This window comes from Lates calcarifer, linkage group LG10 (assembly GCF_001640805.2).
Source record: "Lates calcarifer isolate ASB-BC8 linkage group LG10, TLL_Latcal_v3, whole genome shotgun sequence".
Classification (NCBI taxonomy): domain Eukaryota; kingdom Metazoa; phylum Chordata; class Actinopteri; family Centropomidae; genus Lates; species Lates calcarifer.
The window spans coordinates 6,527,391-6,553,660 of record NC_066842.1 but is presented as its reverse complement, the minus strand read 5'-3'; the positions used below and the strand labels follow the sequence as shown (position 1 = coordinate 6,553,660).

Sequence of the window (26,270 nt, the reverse complement as noted above, 5' to 3'; positions counted from 1 at the left end):
ATGCTGTTTAAAAGTTCTTTTAAGATTTACACTGATTTGTTGAAAACAAAGCAGCTCAATCCAGGTTTTCATTTGATTTTATTGAAAACATTATAAAATTCTGTGGTGCAGCAGCATATTTCAGTTTTATGATCTTTAACATGTTCACATTTACACAAACCAAGTTGAAAATGGCTTTTACAGCAGGTTGCCAATGATCATTGTCAGGGAGACAAGAACACTGGGCAGACGGTAACGAAACATCTACTGCCCCCGTGTGGCTGCAAGTGAAACTACACTGAATCCTCAAACTCATTAAAGGAAAAAGGTCCTGTTTTTTTTTACCTTGGGCCAATTCCCTTTTCGTTCATCAGCTCATTTTTGAGTTCAGTCTCTGAATTCACAAATTTTGTGATTTCAGAGCTGTTGTGCAAATTCATGACTTGGGTTGGTATAAGTCTACAGTGATATCAAGCAACAGCACTTCAATCAATCCAAGGCATGAACACAGGTACACAGTGAATCCCCTAGCCCTCATCTAAAATTCTTTCATTTCAGAAAGGGGGGGGGTTCTGAACTTCTACCAAGTTCTCAAGCGACAGAATCAGCACAGCACAGAATTACAAGTACAAAATTTGACATATCAGCTAAAGGTTTTTAGGGTTTTAAAATTGCACAGCAGTCTCTGCAGTCAAAAAAGAGGGTGGCATATGCAAACAGTTACAGCCTGGATAAGCATGAGAATGAGCTTTGCATAAATTACAAATTTCAGAACTTCGGTTTAGTGTTTGTGATAAAATAAAACGATAAATGATGACCAGACCCTCTCATTTGAACAGCAGATTCTGCTGAATTACATTCACAAGAAAATTACTATATTATCTTTAAACAACAGGAAAATTTGGAGCTAGATTCACAGATGTCATCTACTATGTATGTAGCCACTGGGACACAATGAGTAACACAGAAGTTTACAACTGATTCTCTGACAGCCACAAGACCTGAAGAGGACAATGACTAAAGCTTTTTTTAGAAACAGTGTGAATATCCAGCAAGACTGGAATGAATGGGTGTTATTTTCAGTTTGACCATGTTGAATTTTTTCAGTGTAACACTTATTTTGTTCTATCACTATGAAAGCTTTGGATCATTTATCTAAGACTGCAACTAACGACTACTTCAATTATTGATTAATTTGTTGATTATTTTCTTGACTGATCAATTTGACCCTAAAATGTCAGAAAATAGTGAGAAAACAGTCATTATGAGTTTAGCCATTTATAATTTTTTGTCTTGACATTCCTTGTTTTGTCCGACCAGTAGTCGAAATCTAATAACACAAGGTTGAAGCTGCTACCAGGGAATGTTTGGCGTATTTGATTGAAAAATGACTGAAACAATGATGAATGAAACACAGATTATCAAAATAGTTGAGGATTAATTTTCAGTCGATTGATGAATCAATTAATCGACTAAAGTTTTAAGCTCTACATTTGGTAACTTGACAAGGAAATCAAAAGCAATTAAGACAAATTTACATCAGAGACACAGTGTGTCACAGAAAGGAGGGAGTTGGGGTCTGCAGTTCCTAACATACCTACATTGTCCAGGTAAATTTGGTTTCAACAGTCTGACCTCCAGGAGTCAAATTATATTTCTAACATAAAAACTGCATGCTGTTGTGAATGAATCAGATGGCTTTGAAACTTAACTTGCTTAACTTGAAATTAAAAGGAATCTAAATGAGGTTTAACAGCAGTTTGAGCAGCTCAAGTGGGTCTGGGTGGCATTTATGGCTTTAGCAAGAATGAGAGCTAAGCTTTGGCTGTTTGCATGTGCAATATGGCAACCTCCCCCTCCCACACCACAGAGTTGGAAAGGTTGGTTCTCTTCCTAAGCCTCAACACAACTAAACCCTCAGGTCTCCCTCTCAAAATAAGGTTGGTTCTCATTTTGTTTTAGCTAATTCAGGCACTGCAGAATATGACGTTTTAATAAAATTCAAGAGTTAAAGCAACATTGTGCAACTACTTTACCTTAAAATCACAGCTAAATCAACTTGGTGGTAGACTGACTGGTAATAAGATGAATGGTGCCTCTGTCATTCCCACTCTGCGTCCCAAACGCCTGGTTTTGCACTATAACTTTAACAAGCATGTATGATCTCCTGCTAACGGAATGATAGTCAGCAACTTGACCTGCCAGAATCAAGCCCAGCAAGAATAATGCTAGTTTGTAGATCTGCTAAAAAGACTTGAAAGTCTGATATTTAGTGAGAAAACTTTGAAAACTGAGAATTCTAAACTGAGTTTCAGTGACAGCACTTCCAGCTCTGGAGGCCGAGGATCTTGAGGTATGGGACTATGCAGTCAGAGCTCCAGTCCAACGATTGATAGACTTCGTTTTCTGTACATTAAAACCACTTAACTGCTCAGACTCTGAGCCATAAAGAACTAATAACCACTGGGGGCTACAGAGGCTACTGTTGCTCAGCAAAAGTTACATTATGTTGCTTTAACTGGGAAAAAAAAACATTTGGCATAAAGAGAATGTGACTGAATGAGCCAACAAGTGAGCCACGCCTTAATTACAGTCCCATTGCAGTGGAGAAACTATCTATACCGTTTCATTACAGTGCTGTATGTAAGCCAACATGTCTCCATCAGAAGGAAACTGAGCATACCTTTCTATCAGTGTGATTGTCATGGATCTGTTCATTAGAGTGCTGTAGATTTCTCAGTGCCTCATTTCACAAAAAAGAACTTGAGTACAATCTAGTGTTCATAATCAATTTAGTGATAACAAAACATCTACAAAAACACCCAAACTATATCTCATATCTGGTGTATAAGCATTTAAATACCTATATATATTTATATATATATGATATTTTTTACAAACTCGTTCTTTTCAAGAACAAAGCCTGAGGAGAGAACAGCTTTGGCCGGTTTTCCCCTGCTCTCTGTGACTGAGGGAGGATCCCCAGCAGTTACAAGGACCTCCAGGCTCAGTGCTTCCAGGAATCAGAAACCTGAACTGTAAATAAAAAGCTGATATTGTCTCCCACGTGTAAACAATATATCAAAACCCTGGGCCATAACCTAAGAAAACAGTACTATAAACTGTGAAAAATGCATGGGAATCAATAGACACAAAAAGTGTTTTAACCGAACATAACAGAAATGTGTCGTCATTAACCAAGCTTAATTTTAACTGCTGCTTGGCAATATTGTAGTCAGAATCCCATTGATACTGAAGACTGCATAGCAGTGGATAATGAACGGAATCCAGATCAGTCATTATATCTACAGAAACTGCTCCAAATAGTCTCTTTTTTTCTCATCTGCACCAATGCGACTGCACAACACAGAACAAAGCATATTTACAGTGGCGGACATATTTCTGACACTCATCTTCTAAGACAAAATGCAGTTGAGAAAATAGAAACTGCTGTCGATAACTGGTCGAGTCTATCTACTTACTTGGTCACCTATATCCCTCCTTCCACTACTCTACCTGTCTTTGATTCAGCTTTTCCCCTCATCACCCAACATCCAAAGCAATGTATAAATAACACAAACATATCTTTTCCTGTGTATAATTCCCCAAATGTTCTTAAAAAGTAGAATGAGGTAAATCCCTGTAGTATGACAATAATTAGACAATGCACCGAATGAAAACTGCCCCTTCCACCCCTCGCCTCTGTTGAATGACTACTTGGTTCATGGAGGCACAAAAACAGTCTACACAACACACGAGCGTCCAACTGTTTGTCTCTACATGTGTCTTTGTGTCACGATTCTTCTTCATTCCTCTCATTTTTTCCCATCAAACCTTGTCCTCTCTCCTTCGGCAGCTGCTGACCAGCTAGCTCTGAACCCACGCTCCCCGCCCTCAGGACTTCCTCTGCCGCAGCGTCTCGGAACTGCCGTTCAGTTTGCTGCGCCCAGAAGGGGTGGCTGTGCTGCCGTTGCCCAGAGGGCGGTCCCGGTCAGCGGGGACTTCCTGTTTGCGTCGACGGGTCTCTTTGTAGCGGAGTGTGATGTCACTGTGAGGGGATTGAAGGAAAAAGAGATGCTATTAATAGAAAATCAGTCATATTCATAGTCTTTCCTGGTAGTTTCTGTTCCTCTCACTTTTGTTGCTCAGTGTCTTTTCTCACAGAGAGAATCTTTAAACAGTTTTTCTTAAAAGTTGCAACATGTTTCTGAGATTTCACCATCAAATAAACCTAACAGCTATCTTTTACCACACTGGATGATATTTTTAAACCTCATTATTTTTTAAGAAAGATAACAATTATTATTTTGTGAGCAAGAAAAACATCTCCTATGAGTTATAGACAGAGGTTTGCTGTCAAAGCAAAACATTATTTAGTAAAGCAACTTTTGCTGTCCGTCACACAAATAGACACCTATTTATCTTGCAAGATATAAAGAACCCCCTCATACAATATTTCAGGTTTTTACGTAGACACACAAAAAGAAATTCTTAAAAATGCTCAAGGAGAAAACCAGTTGGGTTACAGAAACTGCTGCAGCTTGGAGCAGATGGGTTGGAGTTTGTCTCAGACTCTATATAATTCACTCAGTTAAGTCAGTTAAATGACATGTGTCTGAAACTCTACCCAGCAGTGATGGAGATGTTACTTTGTAAGCATGAAATATCACATCCACTGTATTTAATGGATATTAGTGCTGATATAAGTGCATATTAGTCTAGAGCACTCAACGGCCAATGGCTAATGTGGGTATTTCATACACTTGGTAACAGAATACAAATCAAGTCCTGTTTATCTGCGACACTGAGAAAAGGAGGCATCCCATGCACATGCACATGTAATGTTGAAGTGCCAAAACTTAAAGGCACTTAGTTTCTTAGTCAGCTTCTTATGATGACTGCCAAAGATGGAACAGTTTTGGTTATTTCACTTAAAAAATTTCTGTTTTGCTTTTTCTCATTACTATTCAGTGGTTTGAAGTGGGTAGGGCGCAGTTAGAAAAAGGTGATATCATAAACTTCTATGCACCTGTTGGGTTTTAACATTTGACTCAGCACCCAGTGACAGCTGGTGGGTTGTTTAGTCCATGTTGATCAAATCTGATCAAACCACAATTTGCTGATGAAGCAGATTAGCTGAAATTGAGTGTAAAACAGTCATGTTAGAGAAAAACTTTGATTTGAAGCCAGTTCTCAGGGGCAACAGTGAAACAGCACCTTAATACTCACCTTGGTCTGATTCTAAAATACTGTATTAAATGAGGGAGTGACACCTCAATTTGTCCAACTGGATCAAATAGTATTTGCAAATTATTCTTTCCCACTTCCACTTGTTCATTCTGCCTGGAGTTGTGGATGAGTTGGGTTTTCTGCAGCTGAACAATTTACACAGGACTAATCTAACCAAAGAAGGCTAAAACAAACCATGAAAAGTATTTACAAATACAATTTCACCCAGGTTTGAGTAACTACAACAAGGCATGCTTCAGTGTCTTTACTGTATCACTTCAGGGAGGTGAACCAAGACAAGTGTTGGAGCTATTCTCATTGGTTCTCATCAGATGATGGGCAGTTCTGTTGGAGGGGCCGGCATGCACAGTGTGCATGTGGGGTGAGCAAAAAGTTCCTCTGTGTTTCATTCGAAGGGGCCCTCATGTCTCCTGTCAATCACTTACACACTCTCAGCACAAGCTGGCTGTCGTCTAAAATCACTTCACTGACTACAACTGAGAGTAAAAATAATGTGATACGAGGATGATCAAATTCACCACAGTAAAAAACAAAGTGTCATGCGGGAGATGGATCTGTGTGGACATCTGTCCTATCAAGAGGATCCCAGAGATCCTCTGAATATAATTATAGATCCTAATAATGAGGTATTAGTGAAATAAAAGATTCAACATGGCTGATAGGAGGGAGTGGACAAGGCCAAACGACTCTCTCCTCTACCTACCTCGGTGGACATGGACATTACTGCATTACTGCTGAGCATGAGCGGGAAGGAGTGGGGGGTTTAGGGAAAGGAGGGAAAGAGGGAAGGAGAAGGGGAGGGAGGACAGGGGAGGCAGGGAGGAGGAGAAAACAGACAAGAAGCTTAACATGCTGGGGCAGGGCTATGCTTAACAGGAACACTACTCAACAGAAGATAAATCAAACCAAAAGTAACCTAAATCACATCGCTGCATGAGGTCATGAGGAAAAACAAAATCAAATACAGGACCAGCAGCAAAAATGGCAAAAAATTAAATTTTTAGCTCAATCACCTCTTTCCTTTTCTGGTATGCACGCCTGTTTATTTCCCAATCAAGAGAACAAGCATTCTTGTGTGTGCTTTTGGATGGCTCTTATAAAACAGCTGAAAACAAAATCTGGATTATTAAATTTCATAGCTGCAGGCTATTATTTGTGATTTTTGTTATGAGATTATTTGCACCAAAATAATGTCTTCATTTGGATGAACATAATTGTATCAATTGTTTTAGGCATCCATGCCTTTTATCTTTAAAGTCATTTTGTAATTAATTTTATCTCAATTCCTAGTTAACCCACCCCATCTCTTACCGGATGAAAAACCGCCACAGAGTCCACGTAAAGATGAGGAGGATTCCTAATAACCAGCACTGCATAATGAAGAAGGGGATGGGCAGCATGATGGTGTTGGGATCATATTTGACCACTATGAGGAACTCAGTCACTGTGATTGCTGCCACCAGCCACGCCTGCTGGCCAAGCTTCTTGTGGAATTTCCTGATGGGAAAATTACATAAGGTGTTACAGAGCAGTAATATAACTAGGAGGATGTTTTACTCTTTATGGGTCATCATAGTAGCACTCAAGGTCAGTGTGACTCATACAGCTGCTTAAAGCTCTCTGCACAGTGCTCTATATACATAAAAATAAACAATTAGTCTGTAAACTGCCTGAAAGCAATATCACAGTTATAATCATCAATTAAGACAAGGCTACTTGAGAATGATGTGTAAGGTCGAGCTAACTGGTATATTTATGCACCAGTTTCCCTCCATAGCCAACTGACACCCACTCATTATGCTACAGCAAGTTTCATTGGATTGTTTTGGTTGGATTCTGACACTAGTAATGCCATAGATGGAGTGAAATTGTGTGTGTGTGGGACAATGGAAAACTTTTCTCAAAGATGACCAAAATTCTTTGGTCTGCTCCTCTGCATTGCAAAAACATTCTGACAAATGTTCAAGGCAACGCAATAGTGTTTGCATATTTGTCAGATAATATGCAAAGCAAGCAGAAATGCTTGCTTTCAGCAGGCGGATGTGATAAGAAGCTTACATTCTCAGTCAGGTAAATACACTCCTTAAGCTGATCTGAGGGTTTGCCAACAACAACAACCTCACATGCAGAGCATACTGATACATGATTTATACATGAACTTAGCACTACAAGTTTTAATGACCTACAATGACCACCAGCACAGACTAAATGTCCACAGTGAAAACTTCCCTTCATAGGTTGGCTTCATGGAAATTATCAGTGCCGTTAGAACACCACCACACTGCTACCAGTTGTGTAACAGGTTATTTCATTTCCTCCATCTCCCTGTGCTGTTGCTTATCATCTTTGTTTCTGCCTAAAAATGCAGCAAAGCTACCACCCAATCTGACAAGTAGAAAAGTCAGCTGCAAACGCTTCAGTCATTCATTATGAAAAGTGAGCATCAGCAAATTCTTGATGCAATACTTGAAATACATCTGTGTTCCAGACTGTGTGCCTAATACTACATTTCACTTGCTCTATATGTGAGCAGCCTACACACCCAACCAAGCACTCCACCTTCAAGCAGTTATTGTCATGTTGCTGCTACTCACGGGTCATCCATGAAGTCATAGATCTCCCTCATGGCGACGCCTCCCACGTTGACAAAGAAGACCAGGCGGAGCAGCACCAGGTAGTGTTCAGGAGGCATCCACAACACAAACTTCAGGTAGAAGGTGTTCAGCTCTGCCAGGAGGAACTAAGGAGGGAGATTACAAAATAACACTTTTACATTCAGCACTATTGTAATCTCAGTCTTTGTTTCCATTATGACCCAAAGCCCTCTCCCTTCTTTTGTCAGTAAAATACAGGATATTTCTTACCATAAAGATTATGCCTAACACAGCAAGCCAGCGACGAAGGTTTGAAGCAGGCTTCCACTCAAACTTCACCCAGCTATATGGTGTAAACTGGAATGCTATACGCTTTATCTTCCCCCTGGGAGGCACGCAGCAGAAATACGGTTAGAAATAAACAAACATATAAATTTAACACAGCAATGTTTATAATTCTGTAATTAAAGGGGCAATACTGACCCACTAATTAAAGTTATTTCAAAGGTCAAGGAAGAACTTATGTCATAAACTAGACACTATCTTTAAATGTGAACATTCTATGTTATATCTGCCACACAACAGAGACAATGAATGCAGAAAAGTTCAAGAAATATATTTAAGAGTAGACTTCTGAGAGCAACCCTGATTAAGAGAGGTAGTTAGTCGTACTTATATGTAGGAATGTTCCACAGGCCCTGCCACTGGTAGGGCTTCATTGACAACCAGGCCAGGGTCTTCATACCACAGTAGATCCCCAGACCGTTACACACCAACACATCCATGATCCACTGGTGAGAGAAAAGATAACAAATTTATCAAGGGGTAAAAGAAAGGCATAGTAATGCTCCCACAAAGCCATGACCCACCTACAGTAGTTTGCTAGAGTGGATCTTTTCTTAGGACAGTGTGGGCGTTTACAGATTGAGCTTGACTGATTCTCCTATTAGTTTGGCTGCAACCTATGCAGAGGTAAAACTCACACTTTATGGAGTTTGGTGACCTCAGAAAAAATCCCAGCATACTCAAACCTGACGAGAGGTTTGTCAGACAGAATGAAATGAAAACATCACAGTGTGTGTACATCATCTGAGGCACCATAACCTTTTGTTTTAAGAACTGTTTCTCAATTTTAAACAGTATATATAGTAGATATGTGTATTCTACATGTAGCCTATAAACGTTTGCTATAATAAATATGTACTGTAAATAAGCAGTTGCTTTTGTAACAGCTTAAGTAACTGCCCTTACTTACTACTAACACATTCTACTTAATATGTTTTTACAGGCAACAGTTTATCCTTATATAATACCCCAACTATTTGTCTGTTTACTCTCTGTTCTGTTGTTCTCTTCCAGTGCTCACTTGGTTTCCCCTGATACAATTAGTGTTACTCAGAGATTGCAGAGTGTCCCACTGGTATAACTTAAGCTTCTTATCATACAAACTCATGAGAACTTAATTGCTATCATAAATCTCAACAGCAAAAATGAAATAGCTTTAATACTGCACCAGCAGGCACCAGGTACCAGGATATTAAAAATATCACACTGCCTCCTCAAGCAGTGGGACACTGCTACACACTCTCAAAATGAGTACAAAATGTACAAAATGAGTAACCTATTGAAAATTCAGCCTCACTCAATGCACTCCAGCCCTCCTGGTCAACAATATCATGTAACTATGTTTTTTTTCTGTTTACTTTTACAGGTATCCTACATTTTGTCTAGGTCTGGTCAGTCCATGTCTGTTCCCATGGCGGCTCACAGGAATCTCCTCCTAACACCAGCCTGAGAACATGCCAAACTTGATTTAGTTTAGAGCGCACTGCCAGCATTAAGTCTGCAGAGACCTCTATTAGGGCTTGAAGGGCTATTGTTGTGTACAATCTGCTGTCTCTAATATATCAGTTTAATTGGTCTTGAGTGTACAAACATTTCGGTGCTTTACATAGCATTTTTTAAATATTAACTTCCCGTTGGTACACATATTTTTTATTAGCATATTTTATCACATCTGCCTCAAGGGAAAATGTGTTGATCTTACTGTCTCATTGCAAACCACCCCTGCAGAAAATACACTAATATAATAACCAAAATAGTGTGAAGGTGTGTTTCATGTAAGTAAAGGAGAACAACAGTAATATATGTACATACGTGGTCCCACCAGCACTCTGAGAAGTTAGGTAACTGGTGCTCCAGGCTGTATTCCAGAAACTCAAACATGACACTGATAATCATACACATCCACCAATCCCGGATCATCAGAGTCTAAGGAAGAAAACAGAGCAAAAGAGGAGCGAGTAGGAGGAGGAGAATGAGGTGAAGTGGGTGGAGGACAGGAAGATACCATGGAAAGGAACTTAATACTGCACAGTGCTGAAAAATGCAACAGAACAGCTTTCAATGTGTTTCAAATAACAACAGCCTGAAGACCCTGGTTGTCGGTCTATTGCAGAAAAGACTGATCAGGTTTTAAAGGAACAGATCAGCTAGTTGTTATCAGATCATGAGTTGAATTTGAGACACTTTAAATTATCCAGCCTGATTCTATGTGTGTAAATAAATTATTGGTTTTACCCCAGTATTGTAATCACATATGAACTGGCACTCAATGATTTAGGTGCTTGGAATCTTAGTGTGTCAAACCTAAAAAAATGTCTTCTTCTTAATGTATTAAATGTGTGTTATCTGTAATTATTGCCCAAGAGACTATCATTCCTGGTGTGTCAACAGGACGTGTGTCATTTCTATGTCACATGCATAACTGCTCTCATGATAAAGCAAACAGAATGTTTGTTTTGTTTGTTTTGGTGGTTGAAATGGTGACAGGATGTTCTTTAAACAGTCACTGGGAAATAACAGTCCAGCTGAAAGCCAATCAGTCAGTGCACCCTAGAAGTATAGTGATCAGTTGTGTTCAGTGTGTTAGGCAGCCTGCTTCAAATTTACCTTGATATACCATCCCAAGAAGTGAGCTGGAACAAAGCCATCCATCTTGTCCTGTAGAAACAAACCGACGTGTTTACAATTCAATGAGCTCTTATCATAAAGATTTCAGACTCATATTTTTAAACTTTTCATTATACACACACAAATCCATACTGTAATGCACATCATCAGGCTAAACAGGAGCTTTGAAAAGATTAAACTGTCACTTTGTCAGCTGCTGAATGTTGAAGTAAAAATACGACATGGTATCGCATTGTCCTTGATGTAACTCAAAATCCTGAATATCTTTGGAGATCCGGCTGAATAAAATCTGCTATATGATGCTTATTCAGACTGTAAGAAATTATAACCAGCATTTTTTTTTTGACATTTTATGATTAGCTGAAAAATGAATTTACAGATTAATCAATAATGAAAATTGTCAGTAGTTGCTGCCTCTAATAGAGTATCACATCTAGTTCACACTGGCCCCAACCAGAAATGAGAACAGTGAGTACTAGGTCACTGAATAGGACAAAACTTGGCTGGGCATCATAAGGCACAGAAATAATACACCCAAAACCAGTTCTTTATTATGATTTTTCTTTCGTGTTGTTTAAATAGTATCTCTCGCCCATGACGCACTTGTGTTCAGTTATTCCTGATTGATCATTTTCCACATTTGTGTTTTTTATGCTCAGAAAATAAACACAGCATGGATGTATGTACGTTTGCAGAGATCTTTTTCTGTCATTATGTTTTTGGGTTTTTTTTACCCCCCTCAAAAACTGTTTTATTTTAGATAACATTTATTTCTAAATATCTGGTCATAATTTGAAAAGGCTTTTCACATAGATTGACATTAATTTAACAGAGGGTGTGATGGTTTGACCCACTCTAACAGGATGAAATCAGGCCAACAGCAGAGTGGGCTGGTCATGGGGCAGCAGAGTCTAGGGCAGAAGAAGGCTTGGTTCTAACTGATTGGCTATAATCTGCATCAGACACAAACCTCTGGAGCCCGTTTGTACACACGGATGCTAACTGTGTTTCTGTGTGTCACTGTGTGTACATGAGAGAAAAAGAGACAATGAAAGCAAAGGAAAAAGAGACAGGGGAGGAGAACTGCAGGAGAGTGTGTGTGTGAGTGTAAATGAATGAGTGAAAGAACGAGAAAGGGGGAAGAGAGGATTCTCCCAGTTCCACAATAGTGCAGAGGGATGTGTACAGACTCGTTTAGGCTGCCACAATATCTGAGATCTGGGTCATTTACTTATTAGTAATGATTGAGGACGAAGCATAGCACAATAAAAATAGCAGGACAAGGCCAGAAATTTGATTTCTTGGAAGATGGCCTCTTAGAACCATCTCAGTATGAGTGGTGCGGCATATTCAAAATATACAGCTGTTAGTCATACTTATTCATAGTCGTACAAACCTTCAAAATAAAATCAATCAAATAAATAGTCTCACCCAGATGTTATGGAAGGGGTCAGTGGTGTTGCCTGGGTCATAGATGAGGCAGTTTCCTCCATAGTCACGCTCTGGGAGGGGTACCCCCAATTTGGGGTCAATGTACTTCATGAACTGTCGTCCATCATGCACTGTCTGGATAACAGGGTGTAGAGAAAAAACTGTCAGCACTTATTCTTCCTGAAAAGTAGCTTCAGAGAGAAAGAAAGCCATACTGAGCGCCTAAGATAAATGTTGCAGAATTAATCACGAGTATTATACTAGAGTCTTTTCAAATAAACAGATGCTGTATTTGTACAGTTTCAATTGGACTTGTTAAACTGTGAACTTTCTTTCAGTGAAATATACATTGTTGTGATAGATTAATACATTTAACACTTCAATTTTAAATTTCATTGCATAAGTCAAGAAGGCAGATAGCTTAAGAAATCAAACTCTTTTAACAGTGTCCAGGCCTGATGAGATATAGTTTGCCAGCTGCAAAATGTTGCTATTTTATACAGTCTGGCTCAGTCACAGACTTTTTAATTAAACCTCAACAGAGAAAAGAGGCTTGCAGGGTTCCAGATGTAAGAGTAGATCACAGCAGAAAAAACACCAGCAATTGGAGCGGAACTCTCAACAAAATCCTTTATTTTGGCCATGTGCTTAGGCATGGTTTTAAGATGCCTTTATGGACTCCACCACAATGTTTTTCAGGGTCTAGCTCTGTAACTTTGGTTCCTGGATGCTAAACAACCCAAGATTTAAACCAAAGGTCAGTGTTAACTTCCAGGAAATTGACGGCTCCATCACAGCTCTACTGCCGTGCTCTGGAGGAAGAGACTGTGTCACCAAATGTGGTCAAGTAAAACACCAGAGAAAGATGTGCATACCTTGTAATTGACATACTTTCAGTGTGCATGTGATTGCTGTAGGGGTTTCCTTTTGGCAGTGCATTTGCATGTACATATTTTGAGGTATGCATGCCCTCTCTCTGAACGTTTTTAAAGTTCATCAACATCATCAGTGCACCCACCTGGAAAAGGATGAAGATGAGGAAGAGCTCATAGACGACAGTGACACAAAGCCAGAACCGCCAGTAAGCTATAGGCAGAGAGGGAGAAAGAGATGGTGATAGCTGCAGCAACAATTTATCAGCTGTGTCACTGTGTCAAAAAAATACAAGTAAAACATGTTGAATTATATTTGGAAAATTATATGACTAAAGTCTGGAATCATGCCAAAGCACTATTCTGAGATGGGGATTTTAATTTTGCAATTTTTTAATTGTATCTGAATTACTTCAGTTCAGTATATATATATATATATATATATATATATATATATAGATATAGATATAGATAGATAGATAGATATACACACACATACACATATATATAAATATATATTATAGTGTCAGTAACATGGGTGATTTATATAAACTGTGGTATTTTAGAAGCACCCAACTAATTCCCCACACAGGAATCAAATTATTTTTTAAAATTCAACTGTTATTGTAATATCCTGTGAATACATATTTAAAAGCTCAGTTTGCTGTGACACCCCCAGCCGATGATCCCGTGAGACCTGCAGGTTGTTAATCTGAAAATCCCTTGGGGTCTTTTCCCAGTATACAAACCTGTAGAGCTTAAACTCCACTGCAACAACGTGAAAAACAACTGAACCTACTTGGCAGGATCAACAGGATCAGGATGTATTATGAAGTCACTCCATACACACACAAAAACAAAAAAACCCCTGTCTTTCATTCAACAAAAGGAGGGGGCAAGAAGGCACAAGTAATGCAACAACAGTGGCCCAAATTCTTGCCCGGCCACTTCACGCCTCCACCAACCAACAGCATTCAGTCTGTGTCTCTGTCTGTCCTCCACACCCTGTTATCTTTCTATCTATCCTTTCTTTCGCTCTGGAGTTGGTTGTGTGTTGTGTGAGAGAGATGTGTCACCTACATGAATGACCTTGTTAAAACTAACTAGGAAACTGCTTTTAAGAACTGCACTGTTTAAATAGAAGTATCCCGTTATTGTGTGTAGAAGAGCTTATCAAAAGGTAAACATTGTTATGGTGTCGCTGATATACTCACTGATATACCATCACCACCTAAACATTTGGACGGTGGCCTCATACCAGGCCTAGAAAATAACTGTACTTATAAATACATACTACAGCTGATGCTGAAATCAAAATCACCCGAGCAAGAAACTACATTCAACAATGATGCAGACTCATGAGAAGAAATTCAACTGCCACAGCATTTCCTCTGCATTTCTGGGCACCTTACAGTTCAATTTCTGTGTTTAAATGAACCACAGGATTTAACAACCTAGCAAGTAGTGATTATAGGTTTGTTGGCAATATAAGGTTTTATAAAGTGCTCAACCATCCCTCCCTTCCTGTGTTTGTGGAATAGTTGGGTGTGTATAAGTGTGGGACATTATCTGACAAAGTCACTCTTCCTCTCTCTTTTCCCTTTGAGCTGTCCCTAAAATCCACCAGTTATCAGCCTCTTCGCTGTGACATGATTTTAAAATCCCCCTCTTTCCTTCTTATCCAGATATATCCAGATTCACACAAATATCAAGCTTATTTCATGTTAAATTTGCATAGCTCTTACAGTCTTTACAATCTTTTTTGTTGTCTACACAAAGAAAACAAAGCTCTTAAGCTAAGCCTCATTTTTGCTGTTCTTACCTACACTTTAAATGCTGGCTTGTTAAACTGTTAACAAACACCATCACCAGAGGTGTCCCATTATACTATTCAGGGACAAGAAATGAACACTTGCCAGCCAATCACAACTGAGACTTCTCTGTAGCCAATTTAATGTATGCCAAGCAAGGGTTAGTGTTTAGTTGCTCAAATAGACTATTTTATTTGCCTCAGTCTCATAGATACAGTGTGTCATGAATGAATTGGGTTTGCAGTGGTATAGTTAGATACACAGGATTAAGGCCACGGGGAATCTTTTATGCTTGTTGGTGTTGGGTGTCCTTTTTTCTGCATTTAAACAGCAGCCCTCTGTTCTGTGGGAGAGGTTTATGTGTTTAGCTGGACTGAGTAGGGCCTGTTAATGCAACTGCATCATTTCCATGTTTAAACTCTTCACTGAGGACAACCATGCTTTAGATATTGCTGCTATAAGGCAGTAAAGACCTCAACAAACTGAAGATTTTCACCTATGTCTATCTTGTTCTCTAACTGTTTTGACTAGACCGATCCCATACCAGGAAAACACCTCACCTGCTTTCAGCATAATCCTTAATTTATTCAGATGTCTTCTTTAGTTTGTCAATTACATTTAGCCAGCCTTTGTGCATATTGATTTCATGCACTCACGAAATCTAAATATCATATTAGAAGCCAACATGAGATTCCCAAATGTGGCTATTGATTGAAGTAGTGGTAACTGCTCTCAGCTTCGCTTACCCATCCACACAGGAAGGTAAAGGAAAAACAATCAATGCATCATTAAAGAGTAAGCCTGTGCACCTGTCACATGCCGTATGAACAGGGCTAAGTTCCTGACAATTATAGCAATGAATCTTCAAAATCTCAGTTTGTAAACAAGCACTTTTGAAGGCTTAGGAGGCAGTGGTAGTGTGCATGTGTGGCAACAAAGACACATTTTACCCTTTTCACTTATCTGTCAGAGTGACAAATGTCACATATTCTGGATCTGATTCAGAGTGGAATAAAACAGCTCTGTAACGGATTGAACCGCTCATACACTTAATTTGAAATTTAACCTGCACTGGCACAGCCCTCATTCAGCAGCTGATAGTATACAGAAACACACAATGCAAGGTAAGCGAGAGCAGGGTATGAAATGCAACAAGGGTCCCCAGATATGTGGGGAAGACTTGTTTTGTTAAGATGAGATCTATTTAGCTGCTGTACTATGATGCCCAAACACTGTAACAAACACTAAGATTGAGAAGGAAAGAGATTTGCGGCAGTAAGATAAAAAATTCTGGGAAAAAAAATTAAAAAAAAAAAAAAAAAAAAAAAAACATTGGTTTGTGGTGCGACAAATGTATTCATCTTACCTGGATGTGGTCTGGTGAATGGTCCATCTTTGGCTTGTGTCACTCCAAAACAGAGGAACACCAGGATGCTAGCTACAATCCCCCTGAATGAGAACAATTAGACACACAGAAATTTTTTATTTAAGTTGATGTCTTTTTCCTGTGGCATTCTTTAAATCTTTGGCTTTTCACAAAGATCTGTGATATTAGCGGTGTAAACACAGATACAAGGAGAAAGATGGGGAAAGTAATGGGGCATAATTTGATATAACATGAATCTGGAGGCCTTACTCCTTATTACCATTCCCTTTACTAAGACATCAGGCCAATGTTTCTGTTAATTGCTGATGTGTTTGAGATCTGAAAACCAAGAGACCAGACAGGGATGCTGTTCTGAACTTATAAATGATCAGGGGCAGGCTTAGATGCTGGACACAGAATAAGATTACAGCTTGTGCTTGCCAACAAGTGTGGGAGTGATGAGTGTGAGTGATTGAAAGACTGATTGTGCAAGTGTGTGTGGGTAGGCAAGTGAGTGTTTTTGATTCAGAGTACACAACTATGTGAGTTTGTGTATGAATGTGTATGAACTAGTGAGAGTGATGAGTCCAATGTTTAAAAATGAGTGTGAGGGGATAAGTGTACTCAACAATGTGTGAATGAGTATGTGAAAGAGATTCTGAGTGTGTGTCAGTGTATGTTGCTGCCAGGAAGAAGGCTCTAGGGTCTTTATCCCAACGAGCTGGACTGCGCTGACTGCAGCAAATCCTGTTAAGAGCAATCCCACAATCCTTCACAAACACAACCTACAATCACTCAGTGTCTGTCACAAACACACACATCATTTACGCTTTAAACTTAAAAAATAAAAGTAGCTCATTATCATGAGATTTAAATTAAGGAACATTTTTCTAGTTCACATGATCCATTAAACTACGGTGGCTTTTTCCTGTATTAAGAAAGCTGCCAAACACTCAGGGTCATTAGCTGATACAACAGAAAGGAGCTCAGATGCCCAAACCACCTCAACTTGCTCCTACTGATGCGAAGGAGTGTGGCTGAGGTATTCTGAGGTCTCTCTGAATGTCTGAGCTCCTTAGCCTGTCTTTAAGAGTGAGCCCAGCCACCTTACTAAGGAAACTAATTTCAGCTGCTTGTATTTGCCATTTTATTCCTTGAGTCACTATCCCCAGGCTCAGCTCCTTCGACAACACCTACATTACTGCTGCTGACGTTGCACCAATTCGCCTGTTTTTCTCATGCTCCATTTTACCCTCACTTGTGAACAAGAGCCTGCAATACTCCTACACTTGGGGCAGCAGCTCACTTGTAAGGGGCAAACTGGGAGAACTTCACATTTGAAAACAGAGGCCCAGAGTAAAGTGCCAAAACTAGGAATAAAATCTGAGATTTTGCACTGATTTGCCATAGAGGGATTTAAGACCACTATGACATGTCCACAAGCCAGTATTTTCAAGAGCGGACTTTCTAACCAAAATGAATTAATCTCAATGTATCTTCTGAAATCTATGGATTTGCTCATGTTTGTAAATTTATGCTGTGCTTTCACATTTAAGAGTTCTACTTGGTGAACTCTGACATGCATACTTGAGTCTTTAACCAATCATAAACCACACTGAGAGTTCAGAGAACAGAGAAAAACAGAGAGTTCAAAATTCACAAACTGTGCTGCACCATCTAATTTTATTTTAATTCTGCTCTGCGGAATTAGAAGCAACATCTAACCCTGGACCCAAAAGGCAGCCACTGCACAAACCACAAGTAACCAGATAGTACATCTGTCAGCCTATTGATATAGATATGAATAATAATAATCAGAAGGTAAACACATAAGGTGACTCCTTTGTACTTAAATGCTTTTTATAACCCTGTTTTCAGGGAGCATAGATTTGTCAGTGCAGTTGCCAGCAAGCTTCCAGTAACACCAACTTCACTGTGGAACTTTCTGGTACTGCTAAGGGAAACAGTGACAGTCATTTTGCCTACTGGCTTGCACATATTCTCTGTGAATTCTCTGTGAAAGAGTAAAGAATAAAACAAACATGACAAATTTTAATCTAATCAAATGGTCACCTGGTATTCATGCTTGTCTTGTTTATGGTCATGAGGGTTTTATTTTTCGGTGAAAAGCAACATCTGGATACACGTGGCCTTGAAAGGGGGCCAGCTGGACTCAAGGTGAATTCTACTGAATATGGAAGTGATTCAATTTGGAAAGATGAATTCTGCACATCACCCATGCTGCTATGGCCTTGTGGTTTCATGCCAAATAGTGTTAAATGTGATTAAAATGGCTGGTTGGCTGGTTTTGTTATGTGACCTATTCAATCGGGATTTGAAAGACAATGTGACACGACCCACAAAAGATCAACAAACACACACACACACACTTGTGTAATCTCCCAGCATTTTACAGGAAGAATAAAAACAGTTTGTGGTCAGCTGCTTCCTCAGACAAACAGAACATTACTTAAGGAGAAAATGGCTCTTAAAGTCTTGTAAGGGACACAAATAGGGACACATCTGAATCTGGCTTCTGACTCCACATTCAAAAGTAGAAAAATAGAATGAACCTTCAAATTACAAGAGATGCTGATTACTAATAAAAGAAGTGTTCTCTCAAGTTGAACTGCTGCCAAAATTATTATCATTAAACTTCAGTCCAATCAAAAAAGCCCCAGTGGATTAAGTAGATTTTATTTGGACTGCCTGCTGGGTCCTGCAGGGACACAGAGGAAGTGACGAGCACAGCCTACTGACCTTTTAGTGTTGTAGGCCGTGTCCTGGGGGGTCTCTTCCAACAGTGTGACGTAGACCAGAGCACAGGTCAGAATGAACAGCACTGTCACAGTGTGGGCTCGCCTGGAGAGAAAGAGGGAGGGGAGGAACAGAGAGAGGACTATTAATAAAAAAAGAGGAAAAATTCATAAAAGCCACTGGTGGAGAGAAAGAAAATAAAGCTTTTAGATATCCTGTGCTTCTACTGAAAAATCTTTGTTTCTGATTATCAAAAGTAAATACAGGAAAAATGAAGAAAGAAAAATCTAGTGGAATGGAGATAAGATAAAACTGCCAGGAAACTGGGTTACTTCTGAAAATAGTAACAACAATAGTAACAACAAAATAGTAACAACAGCAACAAACAAAACAAAAACTACACAGTGAGGTAAGGATTTTAGGAATCACTTCAACATTTTCTTTCACTTGAAGGGAAAGACAGAAGTCAAAAACAGCTTTTATATCAATTTTCTAATGACCAGCCTGACTGTGGACTGAGAAAATCCTCAGCAGGGTGTGTCTGGCCTGTTAAACTAATAACATTTGAACACTTTGGTAGACAGATTGAACTTGCGTTTGAAGGCCATGGTGTCAGTCATAGGCTCATCCCATATCGTGATATGGGAGTGATATGAACCTTGGCCTTTGTTGTACAACAGTTACATACTATAGTAGTTCAGATATAAGTCCATGCTATCTGTGGGATTTATCTCACCTGAAGGGACAAAGTTTTATTTGACTCTTGCTGATAATGCATGAGTCAAAAGAATATTTCGTACATAATGGATAACCCTAGGAATTCTTAATTAGAAAGGAAGGAAAAGATTAAGTGCTTGAATGGTCTCTGGAACACTGGCAGAGAAATAATAGTAAGATCATTCATAGAGAGAAAGATGAGGTGAATGGTGGGATCATTACTATACTTGAGATACTCAAATTGATTGGACAGCTATTGGAATCAGCGGGTAATCAGTATTAGTCAAAGAAATGAACAGAATCAGGGCCGAACTAGTCACTTTGAAAAGTTTGACCTGTGGCAGATTCTTTATTTCTCCAGCGTATGCCAGCTGTCAAAAACACCCCATTGAGCTCAGTTAAAACACCGACTGTGAATGATCACCATGAAGTAAATAAACAGCAGCCAGCACTGTCAATTTACCTAATAACAGGGCAATGTGCACTGACTGAGCGGTGCCACTTCAGGTGAAAAAAATTTCACTTGCAACTTTTAAACATTCCTTCTATTTGGTTCTTGAAAGACTTACAACCAGTATGTCATGTGCTGAACATTTTTAAATAAACTCTCTTGTAGACAAACTATGCAATGGTTACATAGTTTCTAAATGACTAAATATCTTTTTGTCCTGAAATTTCTTGTTACTTTTTTGCTAACATACACTATATACCAATACTGACATATCTGGGATAAGCTGAAAGCTGACATCTTGCTCAGGCTTTGGTTGAGACTCATAAAGTAACTAAGAAAGTAAAGACCAAAATAGAGCTAAAAGAACTGTGAATATTGGACTTCGATTCAACAGGTGGCCAGAAACACATTTGTTTGTCTCAGCAATGGACAACTTTTGTTGGCTAACGGATATTCCTTACCAAGTTCTAAAACTAATGATATGCAGTGGCCTGTGTATCTGTCAGCTTGTTTAGATGTTGTTTTGCTCCCCAGAGGCCAAAAAACAATGAATCAAGCTTTTCACAATCAACACAGCTAGTGCAGTTTGTTCCTGTCAGCTCATCAAACTAGTAAAGCAACACATAAACATGAAACCATGTCCTTGAGTATGCTCAGTGATGTGTGCCTGACACAGCTACCCTCCAGATATTGACATTGCAATCATGGAGTTGTTCCAGAATAAATACACTGTTTGCTGACATGGAATAAAATTAAAGAAAATTGTCACTTGATGCAACACAGAGGCTCCTTCATATTTCAAATTTTTAAAATTGTTTTTTGACAGCAATGGAGGTCAGTGGGACCAAGTCATTAGCTATACAGATGGGATACAAAAGGAATATTGCACATACAGCAATGGTATTTAGATCACTGCTGTCATCCATCAAACTAAAGAATGTCACCCTGTCTGCCAGCCCTTTGCCTCAGAGTCTGAGTCATAGAGACGGCACACCAGGTGTCTTTAGCATTTTCTCCTCCTCCTTATCCAACCTGTTTGGCACAAGACACAGGGGAGGGCCTGGCTTCTCTCTTGCCTGACAACCACACAACACCACCAGGAGTGGAAAGACGCAGCGGAAATACCAGCCCAGAACTTGGAACCAGGCTAAGCCTAGAATAAAATTTACCACTAAGATTGAGGCTGAGCATCCAGATAAAACAAGCCACTGGTTGAGGACAGTCTGTGACTAACTGGAGCATATGCAGAAATATCCTAATGTTGTCCTGAGGCTCACACTGTATGCTTGAGAAGTGCAGTTTGTGACTTTACTAGGCTAAAAAATGTGACTTTATTCAATACAACAAGCTCCACTGTCAGTTTCATGTATTTGACAACAACAGCCTCTAGTTTCCATGATCTAATTTTGTTATAAATCACAGATTTACTGGTCTTGTGGCACTTAGATAACAATAAATCCTCTTATGAGCACAATTTTGAGTGTTGTTACTACCCTAAATTAAGAGAGTTCTTCTCTTAAGTAACATTTTTAAATAAAACATTTTCAATGACACTGTCAGTACTCTAAATGCACAAAACAGTCTCAGAGGTCTCTTAAAACTGAAATGTCTGCAGTGTATCTATTTAAGGAAAAAGCTAAAGTAGTGTGTCAGCATAGCACATTAGCTGTCTGACTTCTATGAGGTCTAGCCACACTATCCCTTGTTTCCCAGAAAAAAAAAGCATGTCCCATGCTCCAGTCTGTGCTAATAAGGTCAGCACATGATGTGGGTTCATTGCTTTTAGTTGTGTATTTTACTTTTATTTAGCCAGAATTGTGGTTTCTTTGACACGCTGGGGTGGGTTTTTGTTTTGTATTTTGTATGTTATACTTGAGAGTTATCTTAATAATGCTGACCTGCACTGCGACTCACCTGAATGCTTTCAAGCACTGAAGTTTCGCCAGTTGCCATGATGATGTGTGTGCAAACTGCAGACTAATAAAATATAATGCTGAAGTCCAAGCTTCACACCAAAAATGGTATTCGGGCCAGCCCTACACAGCATTGTAAATATGTATGCACCAATTCTGTAAATAGCCTGTGAATATGTATGCTATATATAATTCTAACACCTGGGATACTCCTACACACAGCCAATGTGCTTCTGTGCTGACTCCATGATCAGAAAATCCAAAACAAGAAACATACTTCCACTCCTAGTGTGGTTTGGTTAACACCCAATTCCTTTGCTGTAATCACAGTCAGTCACAGTCAGCTCTTAAAATGTGTCCATTGTGGTTGAATGTGAGGAGGTGCCTGGGATTAGTGCATTTCTGAAAAAATTAAATTTTATGGTGACTTCTTACAGGAAACACTAGGGTATAAAGGATATCATGAAGGATATATTGTTCAAAATTTGTTTTAGCTGTTTTAGAAAGGTCTTGATTCAACTATAGAGTCATTTCATAAGATGTAATTTGTGATGCTGTTGAACTTTACAGCACAAACTGAGAGCAGTTTGTAATATTTAGTCTACCCTAATTGATATAAATGGCTTTGCCATTGCGTTAGAAACCTTTCTCCATACTGCAGGATGTTGCTGCTTTAATACCTTCTATAGACAAAAGCATTTAGCTCCCCTTTTATCCCTCTAGTATTAGAATAACAGGGAACCTGGATTCCAGGGCTGTAACACAGTAATGAGAAATTCTCATTAAGGTTTCCCTCTAGGAGAACCTCTGCTGCCATTGGATAGCTTAGCAGATTTTTATTGCCCCTTCCTATAAGCACAAAGCAGAGCTGACACACACACACACACACTTATTACCAAAGCTTAAATATTCCTGAAGCGACAGGTTGAACGGCCATGATAGCTATAAATTTAAAAAGGCTGCAGATGAGAATGTCGCTTTTCCGGACTGGCCTCATGCCCTCATCTAACAACACCCGCATCCATGTCAACGCACTCTGTCTGTGTGTATGCATTTGTGTCATTGGATGCATAAAAAGCTCACTCCTCCAGTTTGCCGCATGGACAGAATATCTGTCTTGCCTCCAAAGTCTGACACAGATCTCTTTCTGCTGAAGGTGCAGGCTGGGATATTAGCTATTCTCTTGTCAACAACAAGCTCTAAGCTTGGATGTGCAATGTAAGCATCCATGACAGCAAACATTAGCAGAGCACCTTTGAAGCTGACACCTTGCAGAGTAACCCTTGGTGATTTCACGCTATCATTCTGCATTTACACCAAAACACACTTCAGCTTGTCCTCGGACTTACTCCATAAATCACTGTACAGCTAAAGATTTGGAACAAGGTCAGTATTTGTTATGATTATTGGAGGTCACTTGGGCCTGTGTTTCAGTTCACCTTGAAACCTATTAACACACCCTGCTGCCACCAAACGCATACATCTTTCTGCGGAAGCTGTGAATTTGAAGTATTCTCTCGTGTGCTGTGGCATAACAACCACATCACTTCAGACGATGCAGCATTCAGTGTTTGACATTTACATTGTTGACATTGCCAGAAAGCACTCACCAGAAAAAGGTGTTGGTCCCGTCGTCATAGACTTCGCACTCCGTGTTTCTCCGGTGCAGGTTCTCCCTGGAGGTCTGTTTCATCACCTTGGCTTTGATCGGTGTGCTCTGATCTGGACAGCCCGGTTCGACTGTGCCGTTGTTGACCTGCAAGGCGGCGGGTGAGGCTGTGGCGCACTTGCCGGTGGCGTTGATCGCGGCCACGCTGCTTTTCTTCGATTCGGGCTTGGTCATGGCTTCACGGACCAACCGCCCTGGGTGCTTTAAAATGATCCTGTGCGGTTTGGTTTATCCCTGAGCTCTGCTCCCTCGTACTGTCATACGCGTCAAGCCCCACCCAAGTGACTGTCAGCATCCTGGGGTGGTCGGAGGAAATGAACGTTACAAAGACGAAGGCGGAGAGAATAACCTGAAAATCACGTCCTGCAGTTGTTTTGGCGACTGACTCCTAAACACCGCCCAGCGCAGTACAGTACATGCAGATGAAATATTCAGTCAAGACTTCTCTGACGCCGCCTACCTATGCCAACGCATTTCCACAAAACCAAAGCGGTCAAGATTGTCATATATTGGCAATGGCGACCACTCTGTGACATAACCACTATACGGGTATTAAATCAATGGAAACCAGACAAACAAATCACAGTATAAGAAACACGAGAAGCGCGAAGCCTTAATGCTAGACAACTTGGCTAACCGCGTTAGCTATTACTAGCAAGCTATATTTATGACTATTTGACTGGGCTAACAAGGCTATGTTAACTGACAAGCTTATTAACAATTAACTGACGTGAAACAATCATTACTCAAGACCACCATTTATCATTTATGCGTTAGCAATTGTCTTAACGCCGTAAAAATTAAGCTAACATTACTTACCAACTGAATTTATTGGATTACCGAGTGCAGTCTGGATGAGCTGAGGAGCTGCTAACGCTACATCAGCACAATTGCTTGAAATCCGTTTTGTAAATAGAAAGAAAAACAATTAGCGGTTAACTGTATTACACTATGGCTGGAAACAGCCTCTGCTGTAGCCACAAACAGACAAACACCTCCAAACCGTACGGTCTACACACTCCAGACACAGGCATCACATGGGCATGGCGTCGTTTAGTATCAAGCTAACAACGGCGATGTTACCGTATCCCGTTTAGTCCCTACAAATTAAAATACACTCTGGAAGTCACAAATAGAATGGCTTGATTTTGAAATCGGAATCTTTCATTCGGAAGTCTTATGTCTGCTACTTTCCGCTACTTTGCTAAATTGACAGCCTGACCTGTCTGGCGGGTTTAACTGAGGATCATCCGTTTGTACGCTTTGTTTATAGTAGCTGATGATTTAAAGTTAAAGTTATAAAATCACATAATAACAACAGGCGGAATACAAGTAACCCCACAGCAGGACGTTGTTGAATGGGCCATATTGTAAAAACATGCTATCAAAAACTGTGTCCTAACAACATGTTTTGAGTAATTGTGTCGTCACTTCCGTGTATGTACGTCAGAAAATAAAGGCGATAAAAATTACAATAACAAATAAATACGTCATGAATACGTAAATAAATTCAATAATTATTATTTGTGGCAGATGCTTATGATGAACTAATAGCTTTTTGCTATCACACGATTTTGCTGTAGAAAATAAAACATTTGCTAAAATGAGTAGCCTTTAAAGGGGGTTTAATTACAAGTCGCATTACTTTGGGAGTGTCAAGTTCTAAAAAAATGTATTGAGCAGTTTTTTCATGCTCAAAGAGCATAAAAACCAAACAACGTTTCACACTCTAGCCTCCCAGATCAAGGCATATTGATCTAAGGTACAATAGGTATGAAATTATTTATTGACCCCTGCTAAAGCTGTTTGTTACAGATTATGAAACCCTCTACGATGGATTTTTTCTTTCTTGAATCTTAATGTTTAATGCACCATAGTTACATAATTTATTCACTTAAGAAATCTCTACAGATTCCAAGACTGTGGTTATTTTCATGTAGAAGAGCTTGTGTGTGTTACTCAGTGTGGTGTAAACTCACCCAACAGCTCTCAACAGCTTGATCTTCCCACAAATGGAGAAATCTGAAAACCCCACGGTATGGAGTCACTCTCTGTTCTTCAAAACTTTTAAGGGTTTTTCAAGCAGTCACTGTTGAGCAATTATAACCTTTACTTAGACCACATCATCAAGTGTGGTCAAAGATCCATTCAGAAATCCTCCTCCAGACTTAATTTCCCAGCTGGGAAAAACCCTCAGCTGACAACACATGGCAAAACCACCTTTATCTCTCTCTTGTGTAACCAGAGGTCTCCAGGCCAGTGGTACAAAGGAAAGCCTTTCTCTACTTCAGCATTTCCATTTTGGACACTTTATACTGTACCTAATTTTTTTTACTGTTCTACATTTGTCTGGGGTCTTTGCAAAACTAGGTTTTACATTCAAAGATCACAACCTATGATCACTATTAATTAATTAAACAGCATGGTAGTAGTTACATTCATTTACTCATGTCACTGCATCCATAAGTTAACACTCAAAGAACCATT

General features: G+C 39.5%; 1 protein-coding gene across 2 annotated transcripts; it reads right to left on the bottom strand.

Moving 5' to 3' along the window:
- Positions 1–59: 59 nt before the first annotated feature.
- Positions 60–25,906, bottom strand: ptdss2 (phosphatidylserine synthase 2). Of its 2 annotated transcripts, none has more exons than XM_018675920.2 (13): positions 25,763–25,906; positions 23,725–24,079; positions 19,037–19,138; positions 16,277–16,359; positions 13,246–13,313; positions 12,228–12,362; positions 10,776–10,826; positions 9,981–10,094; positions 8,496–8,614; positions 8,094–8,208; positions 7,824–7,969; positions 6,541–6,726; positions 60–4,027 (listed from the first exon to the last, which is right to left on the bottom strand). In XM_018675920.2, exons 2-13 carry the CDS (start codon positions 23,955–23,957, stop codon positions 3,874–3,876), a joined length of 1,506 nt encoding a protein of 501 aa, XP_018531436.1. In that variant the 5' UTR covers positions 23,958–24,079; positions 25,763–25,906; the 3' UTR covers positions 60–3,873. The 2 variants fall into 2 exon arrangements, with proteins under 2 accessions (XP_018531436.1, XP_018531435.1); XM_018675919.2 differs by lacking the exon at positions 25,763–25,906 and adding an exon at positions 24,603–24,980.
- Between the last annotated feature and the right edge of the window lie 364 nt (positions 25,907–26,270).